The sequence below is a fragment of the Andrographis paniculata genome, unplaced genomic scaffold (genome assembly GCF_009805555.1).
Source record: "Andrographis paniculata isolate CXL003 unplaced genomic scaffold, ASM980555v1 Contig64END, whole genome shotgun sequence".
Lineage (NCBI taxonomy): Eukaryota > Viridiplantae > Streptophyta > Magnoliopsida > Lamiales > Acanthaceae > Andrographis > Andrographis paniculata.
In genome coordinates this window covers 1,512,612-1,524,644 of record NW_026137600.1, presented here as the reverse complement: position 1 = coordinate 1,524,644, position 12,033 = coordinate 1,512,612, and the positions used below count along the sequence as shown (strand labels likewise).

The 12,033-nt window shown below is 28.1% G+C and overlaps 1 protein-coding gene across 3 annotated transcripts; it reads right to left on the bottom strand.

Moving 5' to 3' along the window:
* Positions 1–72: 72 nt before the first annotated feature.
* LOC127261767 (uncharacterized) lies at positions 73–11,822 on the bottom strand. 3 transcript variants are annotated; one of them, XM_051290140.1, is made up of 7 exons: positions 11,219–11,822; positions 9,753–9,964; positions 9,273–9,558; positions 9,094–9,179; positions 8,919–9,010; positions 7,781–8,006; positions 73–220 (listed from the first exon to the last, which is right to left on the bottom strand). In XM_051290140.1, the coding sequence occupies exons 1-7, from the start codon at positions 11,483–11,485 to the stop codon at positions 214–216; spliced, it is 1,176 nt and encodes a 391-aa protein (XP_051146097.1). In that variant the 5' UTR covers positions 11,486–11,822; the 3' UTR covers positions 73–213. The 3 variants fall into 3 exon arrangements, with proteins under 3 accessions (XP_051146097.1, XP_051146098.1, XP_051146096.1); XM_051290141.1 differs by lacking the exon at positions 73–220 and adding an exon at positions 7,157–7,321; XM_051290139.1 differs by lacking the exon at positions 73–220 and adding an exon at positions 7,394–7,664.
* Positions 11,823–12,033: the final 211 nt, after the last annotated feature.

The window sequence follows — 12,033 nt, the reverse complement described above, 5'->3', positions numbered from 1 at the left end:
TTTTTAATTTTTTTCATATCCTTAATGTTTATTTACTGGACTAGACTGGACTGGGACTGGACTTGCTAGTCTGAAAGCTTTATATAAGGTCAGAGTTATTGTTGGCGGGTCCATGGACCCCAGAGCCAGTGAATCTACGCCGTTAATAGTGTGGGTTCGTGTATGGAAGGGGCTGATCGATTTGAGTGACCCACAATAAAGAATATTTGCTTTTTAGTACCTGCAGTTTAATTGATTTATAACAAGGGCATAATTAGATTTTTTTATACAGTAGAATTTTGTCGCAATTTTTAAAATGCGCTGTAAATAAAATTTCAATTGAACTTACACAAGACAAGATAAGTTATACTACCTTTAAACCGATTCTAACGGTCTTGATCTATTTTTGTGTGTTAATTTTTGAATATTAATTATTACATTTAAAATATAATTCAAATTAAAAAAAAAAAATTACAAAAATACTTCAATAAATGTGTCCGGAGGATGAAGTACTTAGACAAGTCTTTTATGATAAAAAAAACAAGACCTAACTGCATCTAAAAAAATTTCCATTTGATAGTTTGGATGTACATTTTTTAGTTTTTGTTATGATTTCTAGCTATTTATCAAGATTTTTTGAAAAAAAAAAAAATACTCCCTACGTCCCAAAACTATGGTATGGGTTGTATTTGGCACGAGATTTAAGAAATATTGATATTATATTGATAGTGGGTAAAAAATATGGATAAAAAATTTTTTTGCCCTTGTAACTGTATTAGTATACAAAGTAGTGGCAATTGTGTAATAATAATAAAAAAAGTAAGGGTAATTGTACAGTGACATAGTTATTTATGGAAATGAGACTATTGTATTGGGACGGAAAAAAATGGTAAACATCACTGTTGTATTGGGATGGAGGGAGTATTATATTAGCTACTCCCTTCGTCCCAAACACCCTGCAACATTTCACTTTTTGTTTGTCTCAAACTCACTGCAACATTTTCAAATTTCGAAATAATTAATAATATTTATATACATATATTAATTATATATTTTATTTTATCTCGTCACATCACTCAAATAAAAAAATAAATAATAATTTTCTCTCCAATCACATCACTTAATATTCAAATTATCTCAAATTATTATACTTAATACTCCCCACCTAAATTCTCGTGTCAAACACAAATGTTGTACAAGTGTTTGAAACGGAGGGAGTATATGTTTTTTATTTAAATAGTAAATTAATTATTATTCTAATTTCATTTTTTTTTTTTTTTTAAATTCGAAAGTTGAAATCAAAATTTTAAAGAAACAATTAGAATTATTGAATGTGTTCTTTTATCTTCCTATCATCTCTAATAAAAAAGACTTCAGCTCATATGTTCGATCAAGTTCTAATATATTTTCTTAGAAAATATTTTTAAAAATTACAAAAATTATTTCACTCACAATATTTTCACAATTTAAATAACTAACATAAAAATTTTGCTATTTCTTTATATTTGAATAAAAAAGATTTGATTTGAATTTGCTATTCATATATATTATATATATTTAATACCATGTTTTGGAATTTTAATAAAATTGAGAACAATAAAAATTTAATATTGGATATGATATGTTTAAATATATATATATATATATATTTAATAAGATATTGTTTATAAACATATTTTTTATTAAGGTAAAATTGCATAAATAGTTATATTTTTAGTAAAAATGTACAAAATATTCTATAGTGTCATATTTTAAATTAAAATAGGCACAAAATACCTCATTTCGTCTAAAGTTGATTTTTTACTGTAGGGACACATCTAATTATACAAATTTTATATAAATAAAAATAAAAAAATTAAATATTTTTATTTGAATAAAAAAAATAACTGATCAATACTTCATTTTAAAGATTTTTGTAAAATGTATGTAACCTTTAGCCTCCAAAACATATTAAATAAATTACTGATAAATTATTTAATTATTTATTTTATAAAACACATTTCAGTACCTAGCTGAATAAATAAAAATTAATTATATTAAGTTACATCATTAAATTATTTAATTAATATAATTAATTTTTCAATACCAAAACTATGTTATAAAACAAAAAAAAAAAACCGAAAACAAAGATGATGGTTTGTTTGTCTAAGAATTTTTCTTGGATATAATTCTTAATAATTATATTTTAATCGTTAACAAAAATTAATATTTAATATAAATATTATTTTTTATATTAATGATACAATTTTTTAGTTCACATAAAAGAAAATAAAAACAAAAATAAAAAAACAAATTATGTTGGATTATTAATTTTTTGTAAGTACATAAAATGTACTTACATAAATATGTTACTACATTTTTTAGTAATATTTATGAAAAATAAAGAAATAATAAAATTATTAAGTGAACTGATATTTTAAAATAGATAGTTTTTGGAATCAAAATTTAATCTTAATGTAAAACAAATTCAGATGTAAAATAATATTTTAAACATTTTATAAAGAATAAAAAATAATAATAATAGCAATACTGAACGGATAAATTATATAACTTTCCATTATGGTTTAGTAAAAATTGATAAAATAGCCTGTATTGTATTTATTGCGTGAAATCATTTGTATTAATGTAAAGTTTGCACGAAACACCTCATTGTCAAAAACTAATATTTGGTTCTAAATAAAGATCTAAATTACGACAAATTTTATAAAAAAAAAGAATAAGCAAAATATTTTAAATAATTTTTTGCATAAAATATATAAATAAATAATCGATTAGTCTTCATTTTATAGTTTTTTTTAATAAAATATATAAATAAACTGTTATGTGATTTTTATAAAAACTATAAATTTATTCTATTCAAAAAAAATTATTTAATACTATACTTTACGTTTTTTACTTGTATAAAACTTGCGTAATTTAAATCTTTATTTAGAACCAAACATCAATTTTGGACCAATATGTGTTTCATGCAAATTTTATATTAACACGAAAGAGTTTTACGCAATAAATAAATACATAATATTTTGTACATTTTACCAAAAAACACAAGAAGATGTTATACTTCCTCAGTCCGTCTCTATGGGTTACATTTACCTTTTGCGTCATTGTACTTAACGTTAAAAATATTCTTATATTTGTATAATTTTTTTATAAAAATGTCTTTCTATTAGTATTATAAGACACTAATAGAAGTATTTTTACAATTTTTTTAAAAAAATTTTATACTATATTTTAATATAATAATTAATCTTTAAAAATTAAAATATAAAAAATAAATTAGACTTTAGAGCCGAATAAAATAGAGATACTCCCTCCGTCCCATTAAAAGGTTATCATTTTTCATTTTCATCCGTCCCAAAACAAGGTTATAATTTCCTAATTTAATAATTGTACTACCTACTTAACATAATAAATACCCTTTCAACTTACAATATATTACACAAATACCATTACTTTTATATTACATCATACTAATAGGGGTATTTTTATCTTTTTTACTACAATTTAATACTCCCTCCGTTCCGAAACTAAGTATCCATTTGTTTTTTGCACGTAGTTTTAGAAATATTAGTATTATATTGGAATATAGTATAAATAAAGTAGAAATGATTAAAATAACCTTATTAGTATGTGTGATATAAAGGTAATGACATTTGTGTAATATATTATAAGTTGTAAGGGTATTTGTAATGTTAGGTAGATAGTACAATTACTAAAAAAGGAAATGGATACCTTGTTATGAGACGGATTAAAATGAAAAAATAAATACTTTGTCATGGAACGAATAGAGTATAATACTAAGCAAAAGACACACTTCCAACAAGTACCTAGGGGAGTAGTATAATTTAATTATAAACAGAAGCCAAAGCTGAAGTCCGACGTCCAAACAAACCAACAAAATGAAAACTCAAAAGTTGAAGCATGACAGACAACTCTCAGCAATTAATAATTCAAACTATTTATTAAATATTTATATTTTAATATTTCTTTTTTCGGAATCACAAAAATGGAGACCAGATTAGATGCACAGTGAAATTAAAGTGAAACCTGCCGCTCTAGCCTGTCTTTCAAAGCTTCGACCTCACTTTATATACACAAATTTTTATTTTTATTTTTATTTCTTTTTTATAAGTCGGTGCTTTCTCCGTTCACTAAATTTATTATTTTTTTCTTTATTACTAATTTAACAAAATCAATAAATTAAATATTTAATTATTAGTTTTAACTTAAATGTTGATAAAATTGTCTATAATTTACTTGTAATTTCGAATTTAATCTTTTATTTATTTATTTTAAAAAATATTGTATGAAATTTTTTTATAATTTCAAAACTCAGCGTAAATTCTCATTTTTTTAAAAATTGCTTTATACTTTAAAAAAAAATATTGAATGAAATCTCATGCTATGTAAAACATATAGATAAAAAATCTTCTCATCACACAAAGGGGATTACATGGTGGTGGGATTTCATACAATGATTTTTAAATATAAGAAGTACCATGCAATTTTTAAAATATAAAGAAATTTTACGCTGAATTTCGAAAGCACGTAAAATTATAAACAATTTTACCTTAAATATTTATTAACAACAAAAACACTGCCTTTTATTACATTCCTAATCTTTTTACTTTTATCATTTTCTTTAATAAAATATTTATTTTTTTAAATATTTCTATTGAACTTAAGTGGATTAATTTTAATGGACGGAGTAAGTAATATTTGTTAATGCTAATTTTTAGAAGGGAAATTAATATATCAAATATTTATTTTCTCAAAAAAAAAAAAAAATCACATTGCATAACATTTTTACATAGGTGAAATGTTTAATAAAAATGTGTGTGAGAGAGCATGCAGACCATGATTACACCACATGCAACGTTAATATATGAAATAGGTAATACTTCCTCCGTCCCAAAATTATAGTATAAGTTATGTTTGACACGAGATTTAAATAATATTAATATTATATTAATAGTGGATAAAAAATACGGGTAAATTACTTTTTTATCATTGTGAGTGTATCACTGTAAAAAATAGTGGCAATTATGTAATAATAATGAAAAAATAAGAATAGTTTTATAGTGATATAATTATTTATAAAAATGATACTATTATTTTAAGACACATAAAAATAATGAATAAGACTATTGTATTAAAATAGAGGGAGTAATAAATACCATATGACCAAATACTAACATCATTTACAGCAAAATCATCACATAGCCTTTAAATTAATCACCACTTTGGGGACTAATTTATCTTTAGCAAGAAAAGACATCTATATGGCTACACTTAGGGATGTCAACGGGGCGGCTTTGGGACGGGTTCTGCAGGCCCTGAGACCCGCTCCGCTAGAAAATATTAGGCTCTGACCCATTTTTAAAAAAATATATAATAATAAATATTGTTTTAATAATCGAATACTAAAACAAATAGCATTAAAAACACAAAAAAAATTTTAAAATAATCAAATATTGATCCATAAAAATAAAATAAATAAATAAATAATATATTTTTATTATATAAATATACATATATTAGGTATAATAATTTTAAAAAATTATTTAGAGCATACGACTAATTGAATTTTATATTTAAAATTATTTAAGTAAATATATAATATATTTTTATTATATAAATGTACATATATATATTAGTTATAATAATTTTAAAAAATATCCAGGTTCGGGTCCGGGTCCGAGTTGGGGCGAGTTTTTAGTAAAATCCGTAACCCGCCGCAAACCCGGGTGGGTTTAAAATTTTAAATCCACAATCCGCCCCGAAACATATTATTTAGACTCAAATTTGCCCCATTAAAAGCGGGTCCGGGGCAGATCCGGAGCGAACCCGCCCCATTTGACATCCTTAGCTGCACTGCTCAAACCTTGATAGATACATTCCACATCAACAAAATGTGATTCCCACGTTATCAAAAAAAAAAAAAATAAATAAATAAAATAAATAAATAAATAAGCTACAAATAAAAGGTACTACGGAAATATTTGGAAGAGGTACAAATAAAAGCTTGATTACAAGGAGAATGAGGCATAGCAAAGCCACGAACTTTATATGCACCTCAATGCGATCTCCGTCTAGGGTGTGTTTGTTTTTGTTTGTAGGATTTTGGAGGATTTTCACTATTCATCCAATTTTTTCCTCCCAAAAATATCAAATCAAATACCTATTTTTCATTTTTTATATTATACTAAAAATCAATTTTACATTCAAAACATCACATCAAACCCTATTTATATCACATCATACAACTATTCAAATTCAAAATTTTTACTATTCAAATCCCAATCCAAAATCCAAACCCCCAAACAAACACACCCTAGACACAAGTTATAATAAATATAATATTATATATTGATTATTGTAACATAAAATAAAAATATTTTGAAAAGTATATAAATAAAATAATAAAGTGAAATAATTTTTTTAATAGATTGAGTGGGTAAGTAGTTTTGATATTTTTGTAAATAAATATATAATGAATGATATAAATTTAAAAAATATGTAATAGTTATTTTTTATAAATAGAAAGTGCATAGTTTTTGCAAAATATATATATATATATACACTTTAATATCTCTCTATCCCACACAAAAAGATATCATTTTCCATTTTCTAAAGTAGTAATAAGAGTATTTTTATATATCACAATCTAATAGGATGTGTTTGTTTGAAAAATTTGTGAAGATTTTCACTGTTCATTCCATTTTTTTTCCCAAAAATATCAAATCAAACACCTATTATTTATTTTCTATATTATACTAAAAATAAATTTTATATTCAAAACATCACATCAACACCTATTTATATCACATCATACAACTATTCAAATTCAAAATTTTTACTATTCAAATCACAACTCAAAATCCAAACCCCCAAACAAACACACCCTAAGAGTATTTTTTGTCTTTTTCACTATAAACTAATATAATATTAATATTAAAAGAATTTACTTGCAAAAAATAAATGTTACTCCTCTTTGGAGACTTAGGTAGTATTATACTCGTCTTATCTATAAATATGTCACTATACTACCTGCACACTCAAATTTTCTTCCACTTTATTAATTCACTAATGTAATTTTCAAAATATTTTTATTTTATATCACAATCAACAAATATAATATAATAGTATATTCACTAAAATTTGTATTCAGCCCAAATGACTAAAAAATTCATAGTATAACCGGTAAAAATTTGCATAACAAAGTATAAGCTACAATCTATTAAGAAGGGATCAAGACATCCAATTTAAAATCCAATTTAAAATCAATTGGTGATAGGTGGAGTGGCCTTCTCTCTGTATAAGGGAGATCCCACACATTTAGCTGTGGGACAATATTCAACACAACCGACCAAAAAAAATAAAAACAAACAAAGTATAAGCTACAACCGACAAAAAAAAAAAAAAACAAGTATTTTCTACAAGACACCATATATAAGAAAAGGACTAGCCATCTCTATAAAACAACATGCCAAAACACAACGTCCACAAGAAAACAAAGGTTACTACTCCTGTACTTTTTACCAAAATTTCTTTCTCATCATACTTCTCAATCTTAATCTCAATCCTCACTCCAAAACATCGGCACATATATATCATATATATTCATATATATATATATATATGTGTGTGTGTATTTCTGGTTCTTTGTTTGTCGCCGCCGTGATCTAGTTTCACATTATAGCTTAAATATATGCGCAATATAACGAAAAGACAAACAAAAACCAGGCACATGCTCATCGATGGGGGAGTATAACTAACTATAAGGATATCTCGGAATTACCTGCGGGAGAAGAAAGAGTGGTCGGGATGGCTGACGTGGAGTGAGTTCACCCAATCATCAGCAGCTTGAAGCAGAGAGTTCGCCAAGAGCTGATGTCCCGAACGCGGGGTCCAGAGCGACGCTTTGTATTTATACGAAGCAAGGCCGAACACTGGGAGCAGAATTTGCGGCATACCATTATAGTCGGACGGATATTTTACATTTGGAGGATGCATTGTGTCACTGCCTGCATGAGTGTGCACAAGAAAAGTTAGATCAGCATTGCCATTGTTTGTGTGAAAATTAAATATAGGCACCATGTAACACACTCGAATCAGAAAAACCTAACCTATGAGTAAAAAAACTAAATCTAGAACATCTAAATCTAATCTAAAATTCAATAACTAAAATATTGCAACATCCCCTAAAACTCACTCAAATGGTTTCGCAGAAACAACTTGAGTTTGCAAAGAGAGATCGAAAATGATGCAGCCACAACCATCCACTGTGTCAGAATAAGAAGCAGTGCTCTCAACTAAATTAGATTCGAATATAACAGAATCTCAACGGAGTCAGAAACGTGGTTCTCTCACCAAAATCAGAAACAACGAGATTATCAACGGAGTCGGAAACAAAAAGACTCTAAACAGAGTTAGAAACATAGCTCTAGAAAAACGTGGCAGACAGATATCATCTATAACTTCAAACGCAGATAGAAAGACTACAAAATAATTAAAATCAAAAATAGAAAGACCCACAATTAAAGACAAATTTTCAAAAATCAGAAGCCTTCCGGGTACATTTCAAGCTAAATGTACCCAGAGAAACATGAGTTAGTAGGCAGTATCTATTTCAAGAGAAAATTAGGCTATGACGCAATAAATAAATTATAAACAGCTCAAAAATTGCATTATTATTCATAATAAAAATAGGGAGCTATAAAAAGGCATCATGTGACAAACTCTCGATAGACTCAAATCATAACAATCTAACATATGGATAAAACTAAATCTAAGTTTTAGTAACTAAACTATCTCATCAGTTTGAATTCAAAGGTATATGTAACTAGCTGCAGACTTATTCAAGAATAAGTGTAGGTACATTATTACAAGTGGTAACAAAGATTTATGCAGTATTACATGGAATTATATTTCGATACCTGTGATGGGAGTGTACAGAGAATGGAAGGTTAAAAAACATGCATCCAAATCTTGTAGAGTTGGTCCCGTTGGTATACGGTAAATGGGGTACCTAAGGAGCCATTGCTAAAATTGAGCAGCAATAAAAATATGCCGGTAACTCAGAATAAAAAGAACACTGTAATGAAAGGATACCATGCCACCGACATCCAGCTGGAGGGAAGTAAATCACAGCTTCGAAGCACATTTAATTCTGGGAAGCTACGTGAGAGATCAGAGATCTATGGAGAATAAACCATTGTCGATTATCCTTCGATAAAGAAAACATTGTTCACAATGTTGTAATATATGCAGGGTGAAATGTTAGAAATGACCTTGTCTGCCAACGGTTCTCGGCAGTATGGTTGCTCTCTGGCAAAATACTCGAGCAGCAAGCAATCTTGTGGGCTTCCGGATTCACCTTCGTCGCTTGAAAAACCTTCTTGGTAAATTGTGTTTTGATCTGCTAACAAATTTTCTACTCTAAGAATATCACTTGTGTGGAGATGGTTGGGTTGCTCCCTTGCACATTTCAAGCCACTTCTTTCTTGTTCACTATCGCTGCTTCGATCACTGCTTGAATCCCTAAAGTATTCGCCATCGCTTTCTTCACCATTACGCCTAAAATACGAAAGTTAGAGAAAGGAATGATAATTAGTGCGTAGAATTAAAGCACTTGCTATAATCTGTGAAAAATACTTTCAATCTTATCAATAAGATGCCGAATTAAAGTACTAGTTCTAAGAACTACAACCCTACAAGTCTTCTGCAATGCAAATTATAATAGTATGAAATTAAGTGCAAAAGATGGATACCTTAAATTGGTTGTTCTCTTTGATAGCTGAGCATAAAGCTGAATGCCCGACAAATATGGAACATAATACTGAACCACACAATCGGAATCATTCAATATCAGTGGCACTCCAGTGCCGTAGACACTCCATTCCTTGAACGAAGTCCATAAATCACCAAGCACAAAGAATGGCTGATATTCAACATTGCATGTTCTCCAGTCCTTCACAGTCATCTGCATTGTATAAAGTTGCAATAAATAATACTCCACATGAAAAGAAGAACAACAATAATACCACATTATAAAGCAACCCCACTTTGAAAAAACTCAACACACTCAGACAAAAACAATCAACACAAACAAAACTTGCTGCTTGACAAAAACAATTCAACATTGCATGTTCTCCGGTCCTTCACAGTCATATTCGTAGATGCTAGTAGTTTAACAAGAAACTTGACACCTGGGGAGGAGGGAAAAAAAACCCAATAAAATGTTGTCAAACAATGATTGACCGAGCAACAAAAGCCATTTTATCCTAAGGGTGTGATTGGTACAAAGAAATAGAAACATCTCCTTTGAAATTTTGAACTTGAGAAATAAGTAATTTCTCATTCTAGTAATAGAGAGAAATGAATATAAGAAACATTGTAAAGTGTTTATTTGACAATTTTTTTTTTTTCTATTCAATTTTTATGATAATTTGTAAAAATATAATAATTCACTAACAAAACATCACATTCAAATTATTATTCAATCCAAAACAAATACTTTAAAAATAAAAAAAAAATAAAAATCACCAACTAAACACATCAATAATATTTCTCCGAAGATTTCCACTCCATTGAAATCTTTTTTTAGTTAATTCATTTGCTCCTCCTAGTTTATTCACCTTCTCTTTTTCCACTCTTTTGAAAGCCTAATGATCATCTCCTATAGATTGTTTACCCAAATTGTATTACATCTCTCCTTTGAATTCTATGTTTTACCAAACAATGTAATCAATTTATCATTTCTTGCAATTTCATTATATGTAACAAAGGCACCCTAATTTCTCATGAATCAACCAGAAGATTCTCCACTATTTAGCCTGGCAGAAGTTTATTGTTGCATAAGAATTAGAAATGCATCCAGTAAATAGCATAAGTGACACTAATCTTTGATATTACTGATAAGTTAATAACTAAACTCAGAATAAATAGCATAATTGACACTAATCTAACATTCAGTCAACCAGCCAACAAAAGACAAATTCCACATTGAGCAAACATTCAATTCCTAACTAATGAGCTAACCATGTAGCTCAATTGCAACTTTCTAAACAATTATAATTCATAAAGTGAACGAACATTCATCAATTTCTGAAATCCTGTTACCTAATTAGATTTAGATAGCCAATAATTCCAACAAAAATAAGCACCAGCTCCAGTCAAAATGCAATCAATTTCATAATCTAAAATTTAAAAAAATGAATAAATTAAAGCGAAATACCTTTGATAAGTACTGCGCTGATACGGAAGGCGTAACAGATTCCAAAAACCGCTGCAAATTGCACAAAGGCAACAGTGAAGACGCCACCGCCGGCGCTATCTGGTTAGACTTCTCCTCCGACGGCTCACCGCGCCGGCCTTTCCGCCTCGAGAAAACATCACTCTGAGCCTTCTGCAGAAAATCTCGACTCCGATTAATCCTTGAAACGCTATAAAACAGATCGTCGCCGCTCGTAGTCCTATTGAACTGCATCCCTGGCCCCAGCATATTATCAAACAAAACTAGCTCAAAAGCAACTAATCTAACAATACAACTGATTCGCGTGTGTCAAAAACTCCAAATCCTGTTTTTCCAATGGACCATTCAACTGCAAAATCTTCGAATTAACTTATCCACAATCTCACAGCAGCTGATCAATTAATTAACTATATATGCATCCATCAGTCGATGATAAAGAGTATTGGAAAGCTAAATTGCACCACCAATGTTGCGATTGCAATGAAGAAGCATATCAATCAATTCCGCATCAACTTCCAATGGCATATTCAGCAGATTGTGCTGCGTGCATATAAATATTTCTAGAGAGAGAGAGGAGGTGTGTTTGGTGGGAATGGACAGAGAAAGCGAATAAAATTGAAATTGTTTTTGCTTATTTATAGAATTTTACGATTTTATTCTGCATATTTGTTGATTTCGAAATTTACATTTAATTTTGCATTAAACCTCTATAATATAAGTCTTATCCATAAAAGTAATGGAGCATATATTATTACATAAATTAATTTAAAATGATAAAAAAAATATTGAAAATATTC

Bases quoted from the DNA above. Each gene is read 5' to 3' on its own strand.
- LOC127261767 (XM_051290139.1), bottom strand. From the start codon at position 11,485: ATGCTGGGGCCAGGGATGCAGTTCAATAGGACTACGAGCGGCGACGAT. The intron at 8,007-8,918 runs GTATCGAAATAT...ACACTCATGCAG, and splicing joins TCTGTACACTCCCATCACAG to GCAGTGACACAATGCATCCT. The intron at 7,665-7,780 runs GTAATTCCGAGA...ATGTGAAACTAG, and splicing joins CACTCTTTCTTCTCCCGCAG to ATCACGGCGGCGACAAACAA.